Source organism: Harpia harpyja, chromosome 13, assembly GCF_026419915.1.
Source record: "Harpia harpyja isolate bHarHar1 chromosome 13, bHarHar1 primary haplotype, whole genome shotgun sequence".
In the NCBI taxonomy this organism is placed as follows: Eukaryota; Metazoa; Chordata; class Aves; order Accipitriformes; family Accipitridae; genus Harpia; species Harpia harpyja.
In genome coordinates this window covers 32,756,227-32,779,847 of record NC_068952.1, presented here as the reverse complement: position 1 = coordinate 32,779,847, position 23,621 = coordinate 32,756,227, and the positions used below count along the sequence as shown (strand labels likewise).

The window sequence follows — 23,621 nt, the reverse complement described above, 5'->3', positions numbered from 1 at the left end:
GAAGGACGTTCCCATACAGCTGTGGAAAGAGAATATGTATTCCAGGATCAACATCACTCTTACTCCTTCAAAAGTTAGCACAGATCTCTTCCACCCTCATCCAATAAGGGCATTATCCTTTATCATATGTGTGTGAGTGCACTCACACAGAGTCACAACAAGTTGTTTAACAGGTATTGTAATTGCCACAAACATAAAGTACATATTGCAAAACCCCAAAGGATGCGTATAAGCAATCTAATAGGATAATTTCTTCTTGATTTCTTCCATTAATTCAGCTATTCAAATACTACATGTCTATCACTCTACCTACCTGGTTACCATACGCTAAATGCTATATGCTCCATAGAAAATTTTCTGTCTTGCTCATTGAGAAGTGTTTTAAAAGGGAAAAAACCACAACAATAAATTATCCCTGATTCCTTCATACGTGACAGGAAACAGTTGTAAAGATATACCAGCTCTGTGTGCGTGTGTGCGCGCGCGCGCTCTCTTTGTGTGTTTCTTTCTGCCTGTCAATCTGTCTATCTCAAAGTTCAATGTTGAAGGCAGTTCTTTTATTCCATGCTCTGTGTGCATGTGAAAAGACTGACTGTTCAATTTGTATGGGAATAAAACTCTACTGCTCCTTTAGACTTTAAAAATGTGTGGTGTTTGAAGTCCTGAATCTTTTCACAGCCAGAGCAACAGAGACCTTTGGGCAAGCTTAGAATGTGATAAAAACGACAAGTGTATTTTATCAGCAATTTTCATGCCCATATCTCATGCAGTGTAGTCTCATTTTTGTACAAATAATCTGTATTGGGATCACTGTGTCAGCAGTAGGGAGGTCACAATATAAACCCACAATAAAGTTGTCTGTGCAATCCTATGTGCCTGTCTGCATTTGCCTGCTAGTATTTGCTTTGAATTATTATGATTATCTTTGCTCCTTGCCCTTTGTCTCTAAGTTAACTTTCTGTCATATTGAACAGACACTCAATTGACTCCCTGTAGAGTTGGTGTCACTGTCCCCCTTGATTCTATCTGATAGGAAATTCTTTCCAATCAGAGTGTTTCACTAGCTGAATGCAAATAGGTTTCTGCATTTGAGTCACTGATTCTACTGGTTTTGCTACATATTAATGTGCTCTAAATATGTGTAGGATGGGAACTCAAATAGGAACCAAAACCTAGCTCATCTTTTTAAAATCAATTGGTTTAAATTGGTTTAAATTGACTCGTCACAGGAAGAAAAGAGATGGGGAACATAGAGCTTCCTGTGTCAGTTTTCTTCATCCCTGTTACTGGTAGCAACTTTGTTGATAGACTTTTGTATTCACTAGATTTTTGTCAAAATGATACATTGTGCTGTCACATCTCAGGCACAGAAAGACTTGCAAGTTTCAGTATGTACAAATAATGCAAGCTCTTAAGGCTCTAGCCCATAGGAGGTGGTCACTGTTATCTCTCACTGTCACAAAGCCTACATAAATGGAGTGACCATATACCATGTATTTACAATAGGTAACTATTATTGTTAAAGAATGATACGACTTAAGGTCAGACTCCATGATCAATGTATCAATTCTTAGGAATTAAACATTCCAATTAGTATGCAAAAATGTGTTTCTCATTAGTTTTTCCTACCCATAAGGGAATGGGTGCAACCTAATACGTGGTTTCACTCACCACAACTACAGGATAAATGATTTATACATAGAATCAGAGAATAGTTTGGGTTGGAAGGGGCCTTTAAAGGTCATCTAGTCCAGCCCCTCTGCAATAAGCAGGGACATCTTCAACTAGATCAGGTTGCTCAGAGCCCCGTCCAACCTCACCTTGAATGTTTCCAGGGATGGGGCATCTACCACCTCTCTGGGCAACCTGTGCCAGTGTTTGGTAAAAATGGTAAAAAATTTCTTCCTTATAGCTAGTCTAAATCTACCCTCTTTTAGTTTAAAACCATTACTCCTTGTCCTGTCACAACAGGCCCTACTAGAAAGTTTGTCCCCATCTTTCATGTAGGCCCCCTTTAAGTACTGGAAGGCTGCTATAAGGTCTCCCAGGAGCCTTCTCTTCTCCAGGCTAAACAACTCCAACTCTCTCAGCTTATCGTCATAGGAGAGGTGCTCCATCCCTCTGATCACCTTTGTGGCCCTCCTCTGGAACCGCTCCAACAGGTCCATGTCTTTCTTGTGCTGAGGACCCCAGAGCTGGACGCAGTACTGTAGGTGGGGTCTCACCAGAGTGGAGTAGAGGGGCAGAATCACCTCCCTTGACCTGCTGGTCATGCTGCTTTTGATGCAGCTCAGGATACAGCTGGCTTTCTGGGCTGCGAGCACACACTGCTGGCTCATCTCCAGCTTTTCATCCACCAGTACCCCCAAGTCCTTCTCCGCAGGGCTGCTCTCAATCCCTTCATCCCCCAGCCTGTATTGATACTGGGGGTTGCCCTGACCCAAGCACAGGACCTTGCACTTGGCCTTGTTGAACCTCATGAAGTTCACATGGGCCCACTTCTCGAGTTTGTCCAGGTCCCTCTGGATGGCATCCTGTCCCTCAGGCACATCAACTGCACCACTTAGCTTGGTGTCATCTGCAAACTTGCTGAGGGTGCACTTGATCCCACTCTCTATGTCACTGATGAAGATATTAAACAGTACTGGTCCCAATATGGACACCTGAGGGACAGAGAGAACTTGTCACCAATCTCTATCTGGACGTTGAGCCATTGACCACCACCCTCTGGATGCAACCATCCAACCAATTCCTCATCCACCAAACAGTCCACCCATCAAATCCATGTTGCTCCAGTTTAGAGAGAAGAATGTTGTGGGGGACTGTGTCCAGATAGACGACATTCATAGCTCTTCCGTTGTCCAGTGATGTAGTCACTCCATCGTAGAAGGCCACTAGGTTGGTCAGGCAGGACTTGCCCTTGGTGAAGCCATGCTGGCTGTCTCAAATCACCTCCCTGTCCTCCATCTGCCTTAGCCTAGCTTCTAGGAGGATCTGTTCCATAGACTTACTTATGTTCAGGTTCCTCAGGTGGTCATGAACCTGATCTTCTCTTATCGTGGGAGGGACTTTGCTCCCCCAGTCCCTGTCTTGTGGTCCACCCACTTGAGAGGTGTGGGAAGAGAGGTTGCCAGTGAAGACTGAGGCAAAAAGTTGTTGAGTACCCCAGCCTTCTCCTTGTCCATTGTTAGCAGTTTGCCAGTCGTGCTCATCAGTGGGGGTACGCTTTCTTTGACCTTCCTTTTCTGGCTGACCTATCTGTCGAAGCCCTTATTATTCTTTGCATCCCTTGCCAAGTTCAGCTCCAGATGTGCTTTGGCCTTCCTGACCCCATCCCTACACAACCTGGCAGCATCCCTATACTCTTCCCAGGATAAACTACTTCTGCTACAAACCCACAAACCTATGGTTAAGTAAGATTTGATCAGTTTTTACATGTTATCATAAGGGGGATAGAGTTCTTTTGTTCTTTCTTATGTACTGATGGTGTTGATACTGTGCTATTTGTTAATGCCAGGACCACCTTTTTTTTTCTCCTTGTTCTCCCCACCACCCTATTTCTGTCACTGGTTTTTTTTTATTCTATGCAAACAACCCCCCAAAAAGAGTCTTTAATCCAGTTAGAGAATTTATGGTGTCCATTACTAGATGGCCAGCCCTTCACTTCTCATTTGCTCCTACTTGTTTGCAGTGTTTTGATTCCCCAAAATCTATTTTATAATATCAGTAACATAGGGTCAGTGCCATTAATACATTCTTTGTTATAGGGTCAGCTGTTTCTTAGTTTCTTGCCTATCTGGCAGGGCTGTTTTGGGCTATATGAATAACCTCCCATTGACTATGGGAAATGTGCAGCAAAAGTCTTGTAGAGAATCTCTTTTCGACAAAGTGAATAATATACCCATGCTTTTCTCTGGGTTTCAGTTCAGGGGCTTAGTGATAAATGATGATTTAAGGCTATTCATTAAGATCTTTCATTGCATCCTTTGGCTGTTTCCCATCTTCCGTGTTTATCAGCATCTCCTTCCCCCTACATTGTTTCTGCTGCTCGTATCAGCATTAGTGTGGTACTTTTCAAGAGTACTCCCAGACATCCATCTGCCCTGTCTTTCGACTCAAACACCAGCTGGCACTCCATGCTTCACTGCTGCAGCATAACAGAACTGGTTGAGATCTAGGTAAGGCAGGGCCTTTGGCAGTCCTGGGGTAAAGGAGTGATGTACTTTGAAGAACAAATACATTGCAGTGATTAAGTGACCATTTGTAGCTTCCAGGTTCTTTGCTTATTTTTAATGCAGTAATTACATCGTAATCTTACCAAACTTATCCCTGTACATAAAATTTTCTGCTCCAACTAACTGATTCAATTCCCATCGTAGTGGAATCTTCTAACTGATCCATTACCCTTTTTTTTAAATTATTCCTATATAAAGTTAGACATCTGTGATGTCAGTTATTTCAAATACATCAAATTTGTCACCCAACTTTAAGAAAGAAAGGGTGACACAATTTGAAAGTAATGTATAGTTTTATAGGTACGTACCAGTGGAGAAAAATATTGGAAACTGAGAATACATAGATTTGAAAGTCACCCAGTACAATATTTTTCCTTTTAGAGACTCAATACTTTGTCAGTTCCTGTCTACTTGAATAGGAATGAAAATGTTAAGTGATCTCATCAGCATGGCAAGAATATGGAGACAGGATGTAGGAAAGAAAACTAACTTCCTTGCCAGAGAGGAAAACATAAATGAATGACAGTATGAACATGACGACATCAGTAAGGATACTGCTGCAAGTTGAAATGGAGACATTCTAACCAAAACAAAATAAAATGTGTAGTGAAGGTTGTATTTCAGGATATCTTTATTCCTGTGGAGTTATAGCTCAAATTTAATCTGATTTTAACACAGAGTAGTATTTTGTTTAGTTTAGTATATGGTTTTTTGTTTATATATTGTATGAACAAAATATATTTGTAATATAACATTAAAGTTTTTAATACAGATTATTCAAATGCTAGGAAATGTAAAATATAATGTTGATAAAACATTCCTTACTTTGTGCCCATGTGTATTATTGTGCTAACTATTGATACTGAGTAACATAGTTACATCATAAAATCTAATGGTATGACATGATAAATATTTTTCCTCCCAGGCGTTTATTACTGGGGAGAGTCAGCAGAACACCAGTACTTCTTTCTCTGAATATTGGTGTGAATACAAGAAATAATTTTGTTGAATGATTGCTACAATTCCTGTGTCTTTTCAGCTGTTATATTATGAAGCATCTAATAGCTTTTTGCTATCTTGTCTGAAATTTGTTTAAAAATCATGAATAAAATGGTTTGCTCCTCTTAAATTCTCTTTTTTTCCCAGATACTTTTTAGATCAATGTTACTACCTTTCCTCTCACGTCACCATCTTACAAAATACTTATGCTAATGCCCAAGAAAGCTGAACATTGTTTACAGCCAATCAAATCAAAACAGCCTTTTTTGCGTACATGTTTTTCCTAGCTACATTTTATTTTTATTGTTACTATTTATTTAGCACCAACAGTGATAAAGATGAATGCAGGGAATATTTTCAAATTTTATGAAGTCATTGAGTTAAGATAGAGTAGATAAAAGCATATGTTTACTTAATATTTATAAATCCCCTACTAGAGGAAGTCTACCAGTGTTCTAAAGTCTTGTAAAGAATTATTGCATTCAAAATGAATAGCTGTAGTTTTGAGGAAATTAAAAAATTGCTAACAGACTGCCATTGACTGCATATATCTAAGAATGTGGTAATTAATTTATGAACCTATTTATCTTTTTTAGTGATGATACTTAGACAACACTTTCAAGCATTTTCAGAAGTATTTACTTGTATCATGGAAGTAATATCAAATGATAGAAGGCTTATAGATGCCTGGCATTGAGATACATCAGTATTCCTAAATTATGGAACAGTACATAGAACAAGAAAGCACAGCAGGTGGCAGAGAAATGGCTTTAGAATGGCCATTCATTTGTTATAAAATTAACTTTTGAGATTAATTGTATTTTAATTATTTTACATGCTAGCAGTTTAGTAGTCTCTAAATTTCCTGTTTGCCTTATTTTACCATCTGTACTTTAAAGGATTCCTTTTGATGTATGATAATCTGTATAATGACATGTTTCAATACAGAAAGGATACTTAACTCAATGAGGTATAATAATGGATATCATATTGGCTAGTTAAAAATTACTTTTCAACTGAAAAAAAAAAATCTGAGGTTGAGACTTTCAGCAGAAGCAGAAATATGAGTGTGAAATTGCAGGGATTGAAATATTTCTCTAAGTAATATGGAAAGCATATTTGATAAACTCCTCTAACACTCTTAAAATCCTACATATTTAACCTTCAGGAATTATAATGCATTATGTTTTCATTTTGTCTATACTCTTTTTAGAGATGATGGAGTCCAAAATGAGTGATTTAGGAAAAATTCAACTTTATTTATAGAGCATAAACCAGCATGTATTGAGCTTAAGTCCTTAATACATATGAAGATATACATATATATATATATATAAAAATATAAAAATTCTGCTTGAGTACTTGATGTTATATTTTAATACATAGCTTGTAGTCACGCATGCCTGACACTGAAATTAACAGATGTTTTGCCAGTGTAAGACCTGTCTAATACGAATTATTCTCTGGACCAAACAGAGGTCTTGAAAAGTATAAAATATGAAGACAATTCAAAGGAGAAGCATTCATCTTAGAACAGTTGAGTTGAAAGTAATTTCTTCCCTTTTTTTTTCTTTATTCTGTTTACTCTTTAACTATTTCATAATTTCATATTAAAATAATAATAAAAAACGAATGCTCTGTAGAAGTAGGGTCATACGCCTGCGCTCCATGGCTGCGAGCTTAGTGGTAGCAGCAAACAAACCTCTCCTTATAGCTTAGCTGCAAGGGATAGTCCAAGAATCATTCTTTGTATGGATTACAAGAAAATAAACAATTTCAGTGGCGCATTTGTCAGGTAAAGATCCTGAAATATCAAGTTTTTGCAAGTTTGTTGCCTACAAATTCAAGCTAAAACTTGTGGTTTTGCCCAAAGTGGTTTTTTGGCATACGGTTGCTTGTAACAATTTAGAAAACAAAAAGAATGAAGTAGAAAATGTTTGAGTCTCTGCTTTCAAAGAATATGATGGAAAGGTTTCCTTCATTTGGTAGGTTGCTGGAGAAAGTCTATAATATGGGAATACATGTATGTACATTTCTAAGGGGTCAGCTTTTTCCCATATAAATGGAAAACACCCAAGATAAAATAACTTGGTTTTTCTTTGATTTTTTTTTTTTTTTTAAATTCTGGTGAATTACTTCAAATGTTTCATTTAGTATATTTGTATGTTCATTTTTGCTGTTGTTGTGATGGTTTTGTGAATGACAGAAAATTTAAACCGCTGGCTAATTATTTTCGTAGTTTTCTTGACATCAACTGGCAAGCACAATAAAGTGCAAAAAACTGTGCTGGTAGCACAGGTAACAGTGTTAGCGGTAAGCACAGCTTAGAGAAATGGGGATACCTTGACCAGCCAGCAGCTCTATTAATTTAGTATGCTTTGTATGCAATGGGTGACCCACTTCATATCAGCACTGCCATCACATATATATAGATATGTATGTATTAACATTGCATGGAGAAAGCAACAGTGAAAAAGCATTGTCAAGCTGAAGAAGGAACCATGATCTTTGGCGGTTATCATCAAAGGAATGGTTGCTTTTAGAAGAAATATTCGGGGGGTTTTGTTGGATTTTTTTTTTTTTTTTTTGGTCTGCTTTGTTACTAGTTACCTAGACAGCTCAGTTTTCATGGAAAATGCCACTCTTCTCACTTTAAGCTGTTTGGCAATGCCTGTTTCTGCTGTTCTTCTGTAGTGCCATTGCAAGAAGTATGCATACCCGGTCTTTTAGTCTGTAGATTATGCAGATGCATCCTCACTATAAGCATTCTTATAAACTTACCAAAAAACCATTGTGTAATGAAAGTAGTATAGCTGATGTTAGGCTTGTGAACAAAAGTGAATAATCCTGCAATGGAAGAAAAATGAAAGATTGTTGGGTCTAAAACTAAAAGTAACTGGAAATAGGAAATAGTTTTTAAAAAAAGAAACACTGGTCAATTTTCAGTGGCATCTGAAGCAAATGAAAATATTTTATTGTAGCTATATTGAACCTGTGATGTCATGATTTTCTAGTGGTTTGTGTGTGTGGTGTGTGTGCGTGCGTGTGTGTATGTGTGTATGTTTCTGTTTTGTTTTTGTTGAACTCCCAGGAAGAGGTTTAAACATGAAGGCAAAACTTTCAAACCTTAGCATGGCTAAATATGAAGCAAAGCTGCCATTTTTTTTTTCCTTTTTGTGCCTCCATCTAGATCTGTCACATAATTTAAAGAAAAAAGAAAGATACAATTTAACCACAGGAGAGCTAATAGTGTGAAAAAAAAACCCTGATGAATTTTGTTTCCGCAGCACGATATTATCAAAGATTTAAGAAACAAATTTGCCAGCCTCGGCGAGAACTCTCTGGTAACAGCATAAATGTCTGTGTTGGTTTGCTTTTGAGTTAAAGGTTTCTTTTTCATTCATTTGAACATATTTCTCTTTTTTACCTCTTCTTTTTTAATTTATTATTCATACCCTCTATTTAGCAAGCCTTCATTTTTTAAACCTCTTCCATCTTCCAATGTCTTTTTTCCGTAACTTGGATGGAAAGTTTATGGCAGCAAAGCTGTCATTCTGGCTACTTCTGCTGCAGCTGTTCCTGCTTTTAGGTCATACATGTTTTGGGCGTTGTGTTTTTGGACATGATACTAACTGATTGTGTCATGTTCTTTTTGAGTAAGCTTTTTACCACGCCATCCGATGGACTCACTGTCATAGGGCTCTATGCAACTTCCATTTTGCAACTTATACTGCTTAGTCATCCTCAATTCTCCAGCAAACTTCAATTAACTTGGTGAAAGTTCAAACTCATCTGGAATTAACTGTGCCTTTATGTTTGCTCTTTATGTTCTTCTTTATGTTTTCGGTAGTAGTTTAAATTATAAAGAACAAACTTCACCATTGCTCAAGCAACGCCATGCAGTATTGTTTGTTGCCGCTAGAGAATGTAAAATATAAAAGCACAGTGTATTCTATCAAATATTCTGTTGGTAGGGTGGGCAATCTATATTGTAATATAATGATATGTTTTGAAAAAAATTCTCAGATGCTTCTGTTACTCTGGTATTCAGCAACAACTTGCAACTCAAGAGCCGCATACTGAGCAGTATGAAGTTATGGTCACGCTATAGAAGATTATTAAGCGTATGAACTGTTGCACAAAAACATGGCACAAAAGTGCGAGCTTTATATATGCAGTATATATATATAATGAACATGGGCTTTGAACTAACCTAATGATTTACAATTGAGATGATTCTTTTCAGATAAACTGCTAAAAGCATATTAAAGAAAAATACCAAGGGGAGAATATTACTTGAACATGTTAAATATCTGTTCAGTAGCATTGTATGTATTAAAATGGTCCATGATGTTGCCATAGAGCCCATATACTAAGAGAAAACCAAAAACCTTTGGAGAACTGATAGTAACTGAAGTCCTCATCTTAAATGACTGGAATTTTTATTCAGGAAAAAGAAATGGAAAAGCAAAAACTTCTGTATCAACAAGCCAGACTGCATGACCGGGGTGCTGCTGAGATGGTTCTGCAGACAATCAGTGCTAGTAAAGGTAATGTAATCTACACCACAAAACATATTAAACCTTATTTCCAGTGATCTTTGAAATTATTGTAATTCTTATTGGGCAAAACCTGCAGATGTTTGGCACTAAAGTTTGCTTTCAAAATGCACCCAAAGTTTCAAAAATTATGGAGAGCTAATCCAGAGAAGTATAATAAATAATTCTTATGAGGTTGTTGTTGTTATTATTATTATTATTAATAATAATTTTTCTAGTGATGATGATAGAGAGGAAGTGTGAAAAAGTTCATAGCTTTAACAGTATGCAATGACAAAAAGGCCCCCAAATTCTGGGATGTGTACAGTTCTGAAGTAGGTGTAGACTTTGGTCCTTTTTTTCCCCCCACTCCCCAAATATCTACTTTATTGGTGTACTTTGATAAAACATTTCAGAAGTGTAAATGATGCTTTTTGTCCCTTAGACACCATCTTACTCTAAGGTTTGACGCTTTCATTGTCTGTTCTGTGATTTGTTTCTACAGTAGTGATGTTTTAAAAATTCCTGTTGACAAATTTCATTTATTGTAACTAAATGCTTTGGATCACCGTCATTATCTGAAGAACCAGGAAAAAAATATCTAAACTGCCATGCAGAGGAGGCACATTGTTAAATGTGAAAGCTAGCTTAAAATTGTGCACCCAGCCTTAAATCAACTTTTGGATGCTCTAGCGAATGAAATGTGATTTATATCCATTGAGCGCAGTTCTTCCTGTCTTATATCTTGCTGCTTTTGTGTGCTGTGTATGCATTACACTATGTCTGTAGGCACTCAGGAAGATACTAAGTCACACTAGAGATCGTGAAACAAAAATAGGTCTGTTTTACAAGAGAAACACAAAAGCCTCTCCTGATAAATTACCATTTAAGTCATTGTATGGATAAGTTAATAGAACATTCTTATTTTTATATGTGATCTAAAAGTATATTTTAAAATAATTTTAAGGTGAGATGGGGCCAATGGTTGCAGCTACCCTAAAGCTAGGGATTGCCATCTTAAATGGAGGAAATTCTACCGTTCAACAGGTAAGGTACTAATTTATTTTCACCCATTCTAGTCAGTATAGATCTTTATACCACGGCCATTATTATTGTGGTAGTGCATTATGTAATGTGACAATTTGTCAGATGCTGTTTATCCTCTTACTCTCGTTCCCAGAAGAAAATAGTGTACAAAAGTACCTTGTTTGCTAGTTATATATTTCTTATTCATATATTTATATTTAATCTATAGAATACAAGGCTAGAAGAAATTTGTTTTGCACTTCAGCTAGAAGGGGGAAATATTATGTTAAAGCATTAACTTCTAGAAGAATTCTGTGGGAGGGAAGGATTTCTTGGGAGATTGCCATTGTCCTTTAGCCAGCAGAGCAAAATTGCTGGCCCCCGTCTTCACTAAAAAAAAATGTTACACAACTTCAGAAGTCCTTAGCTTATGCCATGGAGAGTCTTGGTGATAAAAGCAGAGAACCCAGACTTGATTTACTAATCTATAGTAGACAATGTGGTGAGCAGTGGACAAGTCTGATATATTAACAGTATTCTGCAGTGTTGAGGAGAAGTGACTGATACAGAGTACATTCAGTGTTCTGGACTAGTTGAAGATTCCTGAGCCCAGAAGGCTTCATTCCTTCCATTACTGTATTGCTGTAGGACAATTTGAAGAATACAGACAACTGGGAACAGTTAAGGTCCCAGGTTAAGCAACCACTTATTTAGTTATTTAATCCGAATTTGTAATGCTTCGATCTAAATTTTTAAAAATTACTTGATAAAGTCTTAACTAATTAGAATGAAGGAAACAGTTATTAGTATGGTTACAATAATACTAATACTACTAGTCTAAGTTATGTACTTATAAAAGCATCTATAATACAGTTAGAATTGTTATTTTTTCAGTTGCCTCATTTCCACCTGTTTTCTCTGGTGTTATGCTCACCTTTCTGATTTTTCTTTAGGTCCTAAGATCAACTCTTCAGACTTCTTTGGGAAGAATGGTATGGGTGGGGGGAGAGGTACAGAAGTGGTTTTGAAAAGTAGTCATCATCATCCTCTGGAGTTCTTTGCTTTGATTGCTACGGTGTTGTTGATGGGGATGTTCTTTTTCTGTGATCTTGGGTCTACTTAGGGTTATGCTGATACATTTTGTTAACACTATTTGCTTATGTGCTCTTTCATTTTGGAGGTTACTTATTATCCATTTTTCCCATTATTTTTGTTATTTGCAAAAAGAGTTTCACCTGATTCACAGTGTGAATTCTTGTAACATTCCTACTAAGACTGATCTTTAAGCATTGTGGGTTTTATTCACAACTGGGACCTCTGGTGTCATCACTCAACAACACATTGCATTCTAGAATCAGAGTTCACTGCACTGACTAACCTCTCGTTATTGCAATCTATTATCAGATGGGTATTACACATGACAATAAAGCTAAAACAGATTTAAAAAATACACATATGACTACTAATATGCTATTGCAGCTAAAATAATCTAAACCAAACTGAGGTTATGACGAGCCCAGTCCAGTGCTGAAATGGTAGTGCCACTACAAATTTGTGGCCTAGTAGTGGCAAGATTGTGTTTATATTAAACACTAAATTCTGCTGGCTGTGTTGACTTTAGTAACTATCTTTACTTTCAATGTTTTAGGAATGAATATCCAAAATGGATGACCTTCTTTTCTGTAAAGGACAAGAGCATTGAATGTTCTTTTTATTTTTGATACCTGGATTTTTCTCTGCAAGATTCTTTTATCTAATTTGTAAATATTAGAGGTATTTCAAACCACCAGCATCACTAGGAATCTAGAATCCATATAGTATTAACTAGATTAACACGTAGTATAAATATTAATTCTCTGCATGAATTATTTGTGTTTACTGCAGAAAATGCTTGACTACCTCAAGGATAAAAAGGATGTGGGGTTCTTTCAGAGCCTTGCTGGTCTTATGCAGTCCTGTAGGTAAGAAAATATCTACTTTAAAAATTTATTATTTTGCATTTAGGTTTTATTCCACAGGATTTACAGTTTTGGAAAGATCCTCTGCATACTTTTTGCAAACACCACCTGGGGACTGTAGTGTGCTAGTTTTGGGGTAAAGGACAAGGTGGTGCTCATGGTGTGAAAATCTTCATATGATATGGATCTACCTTGGTAAAAGAGCTCTTTTCACAAATGTTTATGGCATTTGTGTCTACTTGAGATATGACAGAACACCACTCCAGAGTTAGGAGCATTCCTCAGGGACGATTTCTTAACTCTGGAGGTATCCTGTAATCCTGCAGAGACCAGGTTAATGATCAATATTAAGTAATCATAAAGATGTTGGGAAAACCCAACTTTCTTAGAACTATTAATAGGACTTTTTAGAAGGCAGAAAAAGGAATGGAATATTGTGTTTTAATAAACTGTGAAGGTACTGTGACTTTTTTGTCCAATCATGCTTCTTGACAGTTTATATTGATTTTATATATATAAATATATATATATAAATGCTTTATATATAATTCCTAAGAATAAACCATGTCAATAAATAATGTATTAGTGAACATAAAACATAGGACTAAAAGGGGCTTCCTGGATCAAGTGGTTCCATCTTCTGTTATGTCAAGGGCACCATGTTATATCCTTTTTTCTTAACACTGTCTTTGGCCAAGTTTCATTTTGAAATCAGTGAGGTTTCTTGCCAGCAGACCTAATGCTGTGGTTCATCTACATTCATCTGACTTTCCTAAACATTCTTGCTTATGAGCAAAAGTTGTCCGTGGCTAGCTGACATGCTAAGCCATAAAAGGCAGAACTTTGCAGATTCACAAATGGAAATATGTAAGAGTATATGTTCCTTAAATCTGTTAGTTGAATACATATTCCCCTTTGGCAGCTTTGGTTTTTCAGAACACGGAGGGAGAGGAACACTGAGTGGAACTAATGACATAGTTTCTTAATGGACCTTGCTGCTTGGGATGAACTGGCCTATAATATTAAAGTAGTCAATAATATGGCTTCTTTGTAACCCCTAAAATGTGTATGTATATCATAAACACATACATTCCCTTTTTTTGGTCAATCATAAAGAGCTAAATTCTATTGTCATTTGCAGGGCAAAAGCAGGTTAAGTCTGTAGAGCTGAGTTTTGTAATCTTGCAGCAGACATACATGTTAAGCCACTGAAATGTATCTTCTTGACACTAGTATGATTATATACTTAAATGAAATCACAAATCCTTCTCTATCTTTCACAAAATGAAATATTGCATATATTTAATTAATCACAGGACAAATGTCATTTTTCTCATTGCAGTGTTCTTGACCTAAATGCGTTTGAACGTCAGAACAAAGCAGAAGGCCTTGGCATGGTGACTGAAGAGGGATCAGGTACTATCGATTTAACAGAAATGACCTGTGAACTTTTCTCTTTTACGTTTTGCAGAAGCAAGCTGAATTTGAAAGAACCCTGTAAATACATATCTAGAGGCTGAAGCTAAAATATGATTCCTAAGAGTGGTTTATATTTAATTGGCCTACCTAAGCCCATGCTTGTCAATAGTAAATCACTAGCATGTGTTGAGTTTCAGAACAGTCTCAGAGGACTCTTACCCATCATTCTGAAGAAGTGAAGACATTACATGTAAAATTGAAAACAGATGCTAGTTATAAACAGCAGTGTTTATGCATGTAAAACATTTCAGAAGTCCCTAACCAGTTCTAGCATAAAACGAAATTAAGAGTTCCCACATGATTTCTTAAACTGTCTTGGCTGGAATGAAAACCAGACAATTTAGTTAAGCCATAAGTTAAATATTAGAGGTCGAGGGAACTATATCTGCTGTTTGGAAAAAAGTCTGCTGGGAAAGCTTTTTCTTTGAAATAATTCTTTTCTGTTTGTCTTTGGGGAAATATTACGAAATTTTCGCTTTACTTTTGCCTTTGAACCAATTTGGCTTTGTACCCCCTGTGTTGTCAGTTCACTGTCAATTTCTTTCTTCTGTCTGACAGTAAGTTCTACTACCCCCTTACTGTGATTGTCTGGAAACATTAGGTTCATTCGTATGTGACTTAATAGAGCTACCAAAGCACATTTTCTCCCTGTATCTTCAGTATTTTTTACAATGCATTTTTATGTTTAATCCTACAGTGACCTAATCTTTTAACATGTTTTTTATCTTAAAAACAAGGTAAAAAAGCTTGACTGTATAATCATTATTGCATTTGGGGTTCATAATTCATACCTGCAAAACTGCATATCTCATTGGCTATTGTGCCTGTAGCTCTTTTATGTGGCATATTTCTTGAATATTCAACTGCTTGTCTAAAATCAAAGTAATGAACTATTAAATTTGACTGAATGACTTCAAGAACAATCATAAACGCTGCTTCTCCAGAACTGCTCCCACATTTTAAATTGTAGACCAAATCCTGCTAGACTTACATGAGTAAACAAAATAAAGTGAACCCATGTGGATAAAATTTTGTCACAAGGTCATGGATTGAGCATGGATGCAGCTATCTGGCATATAAGGTTTTGGCCATTACTTTCATATTTTACTGAAGATTATTCTGCACAATATTTTGCTCTTTTGGACAACATTTCTACTACTAAGTAATTAAATTTGTTGTCTATAATGTTGGATTTTGAAATGGACTCTCAAGATATCGGCTCATTTTTCTTTTGACCGCTGCCTCTGTTTCTAGAAATGACTGATTTTGCATGAAATTATAAATAAATCTTAAATGCTGCATAATTGACTCTACCTGTATTAGAGTATTTTTGTGCTTCCTCATTGGAGGGACTTTTTTTCTTTTCTGTTTATTTGATCTTTCTCTTTTAGTACAGAACTAATTTTGCCAAAACCAATACTAACTATATTTTGTATTTGCTAAAAACTATTTCTCAACCTTTTTTTTCTTTTTTCCCCTGTTTCTTTTTCTTTGAACTAATTGTCCTGTCCTCCCTTCCTCAGTCATCACTCATGAGCGTGGTAATTATTAAAAACAACTGCCTATTCTTTATTTTTCCTGCTCTTAGCTTTGTGTCAGCACTGTACAGCTCCTGAGCACCATTAGATTTTTTGTTCCTGTAAGACTTAAACTAGTGGGTTCTCTTCTATTATTATTACAATTGCGTATTCCAAAATTCTTGGGTTTTGTGTCAACTCTCCCCACGTTGCTCTTCCTCCCTTTCTCAGGATTTGCACAGTGACTGGCACACTAGATGTAAGAGCAGCAAGCTTTTTTAAACTTTTTTTTTTTTTCCTGTTCTTTTAAATTTCTTTTCATTTTAGTGAGCCCAGTATTTGCAATGGATGAATGTTAAAAAAAAAAAAAAAGTATACCTATACATACACAAAGCCTTGTGCTATAGTCCTCCTGTAGTATTTATGTTGTGTATTGAATGTGGCTTTATTGCTGCATTGATTTGTGCAAGCACAGGAAATCAGTGGTGGATCCAGTGAGGATTTGAGGGTGGTTAGCAAGGAAGGGACTTGCCACTGGCTAGGTTTATCTAATGCAGTCAGGAGTTGATACAAGAAAGAGGTGGTGCGTCACTAATTTAGAGGAATCAATAATGTTTACAGGTGGTTCTTCCTTGCTCTGAAAGCTACTTGATGTGTTAAGGTTCCTATATCTCAAAGGTTCCTAACTTCAAGTAAAGGAAGAGCTTTGTAGGAGCAGTTGCCATGAGATGTTCCCGTCGCCATGAGGAATAAGAATTTAAAATACAAAATGTGTATACCATTCAGCAGAAACAATAAGCTCAAACACAGCAGATATCTTCTCATTAGCCAAATGTTGGGGAGGGGGATGGTCTGGATTTTTACTTGTTTTCTCAGTGGAAATTTTTGTTTGGCAGACTAACAAAATTCTACACTTAGCATCATGTTTTTTTGTTTTCTTTGTTACTGAGCAGCAGCAATGTCAAGATATGGTAATCACACTATGTCAAAGATTTCTTGGCACAAAGGGATAATATTTGCTAACAGCACCTTTTTTATGTATTAACATCCAGCTATTGAAAATTCAAGAAAACAGGACAAAGCAAAGTCAAACCAAAACTTTTCCTTTCCAGGGTTACATTATTCTTGATATTATGCTACTTTAAAATAACAGTATTTTTTTGTATTATGAAGCACACCTTTTTCAATTCATTGAAAAGTAGTTTACATAAAAGCTGTAGATGTACTGGTATTAATACCTGATAGCATTATGAAAGCCCAGCCAGTGTGTCTGTGGGGAAACTCCCATAGTGAACAGTTTCAAAGTATCCTGGATTTTATGGGATACCTGAGATCATATGTCTGTTTGGAATCCTATGAATAAACATCTGTAAATACTGCAAAGAAAGTACCAAAGATGTGGAAATGTTTTCTCCCATTCCTTTTTTCGAGGGAGATACTTACTCCAGAACTAATTAATTACACCTCAATTAAAGATCATTTTATTGATTCCCAAGGGAATGATGGGATATAAAATGTGCACTGTAGCCTGTTTCTCATGTCATCTGAATCTGATGCAGAAGCATATTAATGAGTAATTGTCATTGAGTTTATGACTTATAAGCCTGAAACTATTCTTGCCAAAGTCAAAGAAAAACTGCCGTTGACACTTACGGGAATAGAGTCAACTTTTCCTCAAGGGCAGTGCTTGTTTCGGGTCCCATGTCCACCTTGGCAATACATAGAAAGCCCTGTACTGAGTCAACATGGATGTGAGATTTATTGCTCTATTCCAACTGTTTCTTTGTGCTGTCCACATCGTAAGCTCCTTGTCCTGATTTTCCTCTGACTGGTACTACCTTCCCTTTCCAAACCCTGGAACCCCCACTGGTAACAACATTGATGGTTCTTTAGCCAATGTGTTTCTTACTTGTTTTTGTGATGTACTCAATGTTGTTTCTTCTGTATGTATTTTGTTTTGATTGTTCTATTTCCTTTTTGAAAAAGGGGGGTTCAAACCCAAAGACATGTAGTAATGCTTATTATCTTGCAATGGTTTTTCATTTTTTGTTTAACACTCATACTCTATGCTATTTCACTGTAAGTCACAAAAATCTTGAAAGTGCAATGTTTTTCTCATTGGAGAGACTTGTTTTACTTATCATATGAAGTAAAAAATTTAAGATGTTAAGTTTACACTTAGATTATTTTACCTTTTTTCCACTTTTTGTCAGGAAAGCTCTGTTTTTATTTTTAATCTTTTAATATTGTATCATGGTATTATTTTGTTTCTCCATAAGTTCTCAGAAGGCTTATTTTAATAAAATATAATTTTAGAATGAAATTTGATCTTATAGTAAGCCTTAAAGGACTTTCTATTAAACTGACTGAGAGTGGTACACATGCCATATAATAAATAGCTATAATAAGGGTACACATCAGGGCTATTTTCAGCCATTAATAATGTGAAATCAATAAGTATGCTTTTGTCCTTCACCAACCTAGTCACACTTAAAGTGGATGTTTAAATTTGTGTGATCCACTGTAGCCTACACTGGAGGGGTGTTTTCTGCCTTTATATCACTGTATTTGAAACAGTGTTTGCATTGAAAAGGGAACTTAAGTAGCTTCAGTTCAGAGAAATTGTTACATGTAACTCAGTGAGAAAACAAGTGCTTTTCTTATTTGAATCAGATTATCGAGAATTCAAAGGCATGCAGCAGTCACAATCCAACCCGATATTGCCCAGGTCTTGTGATAAGAAGAAAGTCACTTGGTTTATCATAGGAGAGCTTTGCTCTTGCTTAACAGCAACCAAGAAGGAGCCCTGTTCCTTTTTGAAAGCTGAAAGTATTTGTATATTTCTGTAATATGTAGCATCAGACCAATGTTTCTGAGCAGTAATAGAAGTCAGATCTTTTCCATTCATTTAAAAAAAAAAAAAAAAAAAGAGAGAGAGAGTTATTAAACTTGGACACATGCACTTTCAAGGAAAAAACCTATGTATTTCATTTTTCATTTGATCTTATTTTCATTTCCTACACATGATACCTCTGTTCCTATACATCACAAACACAAGCTACCAGTTTTGCAAAAACTACAGGCTTAAAGGCTTCATGTGTGTAGCCGTATCATTTACATACAGCATGAGCAATGGCAGCATTTTAACGTCTAAGCAAATATATGCCAGAATATACATCATATCAACAGAAATTAAAGAACATGGTTTCGTGACAACCTAAGTCATACTATATGCAGTGTGTATGTTTGTAAGTGCATTATCTATGCAAATCTTTGTGTGTACTGGCATGAATTTCTGCACAGCAGCAAAGGTTGTTCTCTTAGATTTTACAGAAAGAAATGGATCTGTACTTCAGTTCTGTAGTTGCCAGTGAGACACCTCTTGCAGACAGTAAATAACATCTAAAAATTAAAATTCCTGTCAATACCAACATTGGTTTTAATCAGATTTTGATCAGCTGTAGAAATTGAAAACCAGGATTATTTTAAATCTTAGTGTGGCCAAGCTGTTTGAAACAGGGTTTTTTTTTGCTTCGTTTTGAAATATGTAAAAATATTTCCAAAAGGAATGGACCTTTCAGTTTATGTGAAATTATATACCTAAACGCCTTCTGATTTTGTGGAATTTTGCAATAACTTGTATTCATTTTGTGATTTCTTTACACTGGAGCTAGTTAAAAGACCCTTCCAAACCTTTCCAGTATTAAAACAGGGACTTATTTTATAGAAACTCCTAAATTTCAGTGGGTGTACTAAAAGCCAGAAGATTACTTCATTAATTAATCTGTGTAATCATTTTAACTTGAGACGTGTTTTCCCTCTTGTTCTGAAAAATCTTGCTTGATAAGAGGGCAAGAAAAATAGAGGTGGAAAAATATTAAACTGTAATTTATTCTGTAGTCTTATTCATACAAATGGCTTTGTTTCAATGATATCTTGATGTGCAAGAAATACGTGGTCGGGCCCTTTATGGGCTTGATTTTCCAACAGTAATACATCAGCAATTTTCCTTGTGAGTTATTTTGTAAAATCACAGCAGTCAAGTTACACACATTGCGTATGTGAAGGTACAGGCTCCACCAAATATTTGGCTTTCTGTAATGCTTATTTTTGCAAAATATAAATATTCATCTAGATCAACAAAGCTTGTGACTCCAAGCGTAACTTTAAGCGTGACAGGAGTTCAGTTAAATTAAAAAAAAAGAAAGTGACTAATCCTGCAGGATATGCTATACTCTGGCCTTTGGCCAGCAACATGTGAAAGTATCTTGCACGGCTGAACCTGCATATAATGTTGAATAATATAATTTTAAATGCACAGGCACCTCTTGATTTTGCCTTCTTGCCTTCTCTGGCATATATTGTATGTATACGTTAATCAGCACTGACAGAAACACTCATTTATTTTTCATTGTTTAATTAGCTGAAAGGGTTTTCAGTCTTCTGTGACTGAAAAACTATATGTCTGGTATTTATATCTGGGACGGAGAAAAATGTCATGGAATGTCATTTATAGTATTTGGCTCATTCTTGAAGAAAGAATTGCATATTGTTTGCCACTACCATAAGTACACATCTGGAATTAGGAGGAAGAGCATTTTACCTTTACCTACGTGTTGGCATATACTTTGGTGATATGTGCTTTTAATACCAAACAGTATGTCTTGACAGCAAGAGTGAAATTCTGTACTTTTAAAATATTCATATTAGTTTTCAAAATGCTTTTGCTTCCTAATCGTACCATTGTACTGAAGCTTCTCAATATAAAATTCACAGGCTGTGGATTGATAACTCCATTAGCTTGAACTTGTTCATGACTATGTAAAGTTAAACTTCTGATCATGTTCATGTTTAAATATATTCCAAATTGTACTAAATACTGTTTACAATTCAACTATAATAATGTAATGATAATAATAGAATAATTTATAAATGTAGACATTATAATTGGGGTTATCCACCAATATAACAGTATGTCAGTGATTGTTACAATAATTATTATTGTTGATAACCTTTTTGAAAAAAGCTTTTTTTTTTTTTCTTTAAAATTTTAATTAATTTCCTCACTCTTCTGGTTTCCTTCTGTTCACGCACTAGAAATACTGTCTTTGTAGACATGGGATTTTGAAGTTCAGATAAAAGCCTAAAATATCTCCCCATTAAAAAAAAATCTTCCAAATTCTTTTGCAGTTTGCTAACATTTTTATCTCCTTTCCTTTTGTTGTCCACAAATAGCACTTGGCCGCATATTCAGACGATGTATATTCTTAAAAAGTGGAACTTTTTATGTCTTCCATTTTTGTTGCCGTACACATTCCAAATACTTTTCCAAAGTCCTAAATGGGAATTTCCTTACTTTCAATAGTTGGCCCTTATTGTTTTGAACACCTATGTTGTTGTCTTCCTGTGTCATTTTATTAGCTGTTCTACATTTTCCTCAGTTGTGATTTTTTTCCTGGGTGAATGGTTGTTTTTCCTCTTCACATGTCAGTGTACAAAGTTAACTGTATGTACTGATGTAATCAAAATAATTGTGTTAGTTGAGGGCTTTTTACTATGCTGTTTCCTGTGAAGAATCAAGAAAATAATTCGAAGCTTTATACATTTGGATATTAGGTATTTACGAAAAAATTAACTGAAGGGCCTAATTCAGTAAAGCACATTGGTATTTGTTATAGTTCATCATAAGTTTATTGCTTTATTTTGTCAGGGGAGACAAATGCCCAACATCCATTTTGCATCAGCAGCAGACAGGTGCTAAATCCTCAAATATTTCAGCCTGAATAATTCTTGAGAATGCACAGAGCTGTAAATTTCATGGGTTATTTTAGAGTATTTTAAAATCTAATAGTTTATTTGAGGAATGATTTTCATTACTTTTCGATTAAATATCTTTCTGTATTTTTAAGTACCTTGTTTTGTGATGAATGGGAACTAAATTAATCCAGTCCTAACCTTTGTGTGTAATGCAGCATTCATGCCCAACAATGTCAAACAAGAATGTATATCATGGATTATTTGTAAAATGTTGCCAAGCTCATGCTGCCATATTTATAAATCAAAAGTTAAGTTTCATAATTTAATTTTTTTTAGCCAAATAACTATCTGCCAAGCACAAGTCATATGTGCTTCAGATAGATTAGTGGATATAAATTTTCTCTCCCCTTCTCTCTTTCTTAAAATTAAATATAAAGATTTTCTTCAGGGGTTGTGGGGTGTTACTTGGCAGCCTGTGATAATCTGCTTCCATCTGGCCTTTCTACAGGAGAAAAGGTGATGCAGGATGATGAGTTCACCTGTGATCTCTTCCGCTTCCTTCAATTGCTTTGTGAAGGACATAATTCAGGTTTGTGGGCAGGCTGCCAGTCTGTTAAGCCAGGGTGATGGTAACTAAAGATAAAAGCTCTTCATTGCTGAAGGTTTGGCAGCCTTTGTAAAATATTATGAAAGGTGGAGTAGCTGCTAGACTCTATGGGAAAAGAAAATATTTATGTGGAATTAAATTGCCTTTTTTTTGATCAGCTTTAACTTCGTAGAAAAGATAATGGTTTCCAAAATAATGAGGTTTGGATCTTGACCTTATAGGAAAGGTAAATTTATATAGGAAAATGTACATGGTTTACAGCTTCTGGACAGTGAAGATTCAGAGGAAAAATATAACAGGAAGGTATATTTATTGTTCTTTGGCATTTGTATGCTTTCTGGTGTGCCCTATTTGGCACTAATGTCAGTTAGAATTGTATGTGAAATTGCAACATACACAATACCTTTCTTGAAGAAGTAGCATCTATTTTAAAAATACAAAACCAAATTAAACAAATACATGATATTAAGTGTATTTTATTATTAAGTACATTTCCCTGTGTTCTCCCTGTCATTATTAGGGAAGAAAAAGGAGAAGAAAAAGAAAAAAAAAAAAAGATAAATTTTTTTAGCCGTTGGACATATTTGTGACTTTGTAATCAGGAATTCTATAATTACGCTATTTAATTTTGCTTTTGCTTAACAAGATATGTACTAGGTGTAATTATGTTGATATTGATGGAGTTCTAGAGATGTAAAATTAGTCATAAATGAGATGAAATTAAGACCAAGTTAAAGTTCTACAAGTGAAACAGATAATCAAGCTTCTGGCTTCAGAAGCTCACTGGTATGTGATCTCTGCAATGAAATGCTAATACTCTTAAAACAGTTTGTGGCAAAAAAAAAAAAAGGAGTTAAAAAAAAAAATCCATTCCTTTAAGCTTCCTACTTTCCCAGATCACGTTAAATCAGAATTAATTTGCAGGAGTAGTTTTGCGACTCACTAACACTTCAATACGTTTAAATTAAAATTTTATTTGAATTTTTAGATTTTCAGAATTACCTGAGAACTCAGACTGGTAACAACACAACTGTTAATATTATCATTTCCACTGTGGATTACTTATTAAGAGTTCAGGTAGGTTAACTTATATACTAATTAAGTAGATGACAATAATGACTTGCATCTATACGATATTTACAGTCTTTTAAAAAAATGTATTTATTTTGATCATAAGGCAGAAGCTTGTATGTGAAGATTCTGAATTTCTTAATTTCTCTGGAATTTGCTTCAGCAACACATGGTTTGCTGCCACAGAAGTTCTGTTTACAGCAAAGTCAAACTTCATGCTTATCACAAAATGTTCAGTTTTATTAGAGGAGAACGTTTATTTGTCATGACATTTATTCTGGTCACTGTAGCCCATGTTGATGAGAAAGGCTGTAATTCTCTACTGGTTACAGTTCTTTAAGAGTTGTTATTTTGTACTGAGAGAGTCAAAGGTGACACAAGTGTGAAAGACTGATTTCAGCCATTATATGCAAGAATGCAATGGAGTTTGTTAA

The 23,621-nt window shown here is 35.5% G+C and overlaps 1 protein-coding gene across 9 annotated transcripts in view; it reads left to right on the top strand.

Moving 5' to 3' along the window:
- RYR2 (ryanodine receptor 2) overlaps positions 1-23,621 on the top strand; it is a 449,694-nt gene that overhangs the window by 384,317 nt on the left and 41,756 nt on the right. For 5 of the 9 annotated variants that reach the window (XM_052805738.1, XM_052805744.1, XM_052805742.1 and 2 more), the window contains 7 exons: positions 9,685-9,784; positions 10,740-10,819; positions 12,683-12,759; positions 14,099-14,172; positions 15,759-15,776; positions 22,018-22,098; positions 23,105-23,193. In XM_052805738.1, coding sequence (XP_052661698.1) covers positions 9,685-9,784; positions 10,740-10,819; positions 12,683-12,759; positions 14,099-14,172; positions 15,759-15,776; positions 22,018-22,098; positions 23,105-23,193 — 519 coding nt within the window. The remainder of the gene's footprint in view (positions 1-9,684; positions 9,785-10,739; positions 10,820-12,682; positions 12,760-14,098; positions 14,173-15,758; positions 15,777-22,017; positions 22,099-23,104; positions 23,194-23,621) is intronic. The other 4 variants (XM_052805746.1, XM_052805743.1, XM_052805741.1 and 1 more) reach the window with 1 other exon arrangement.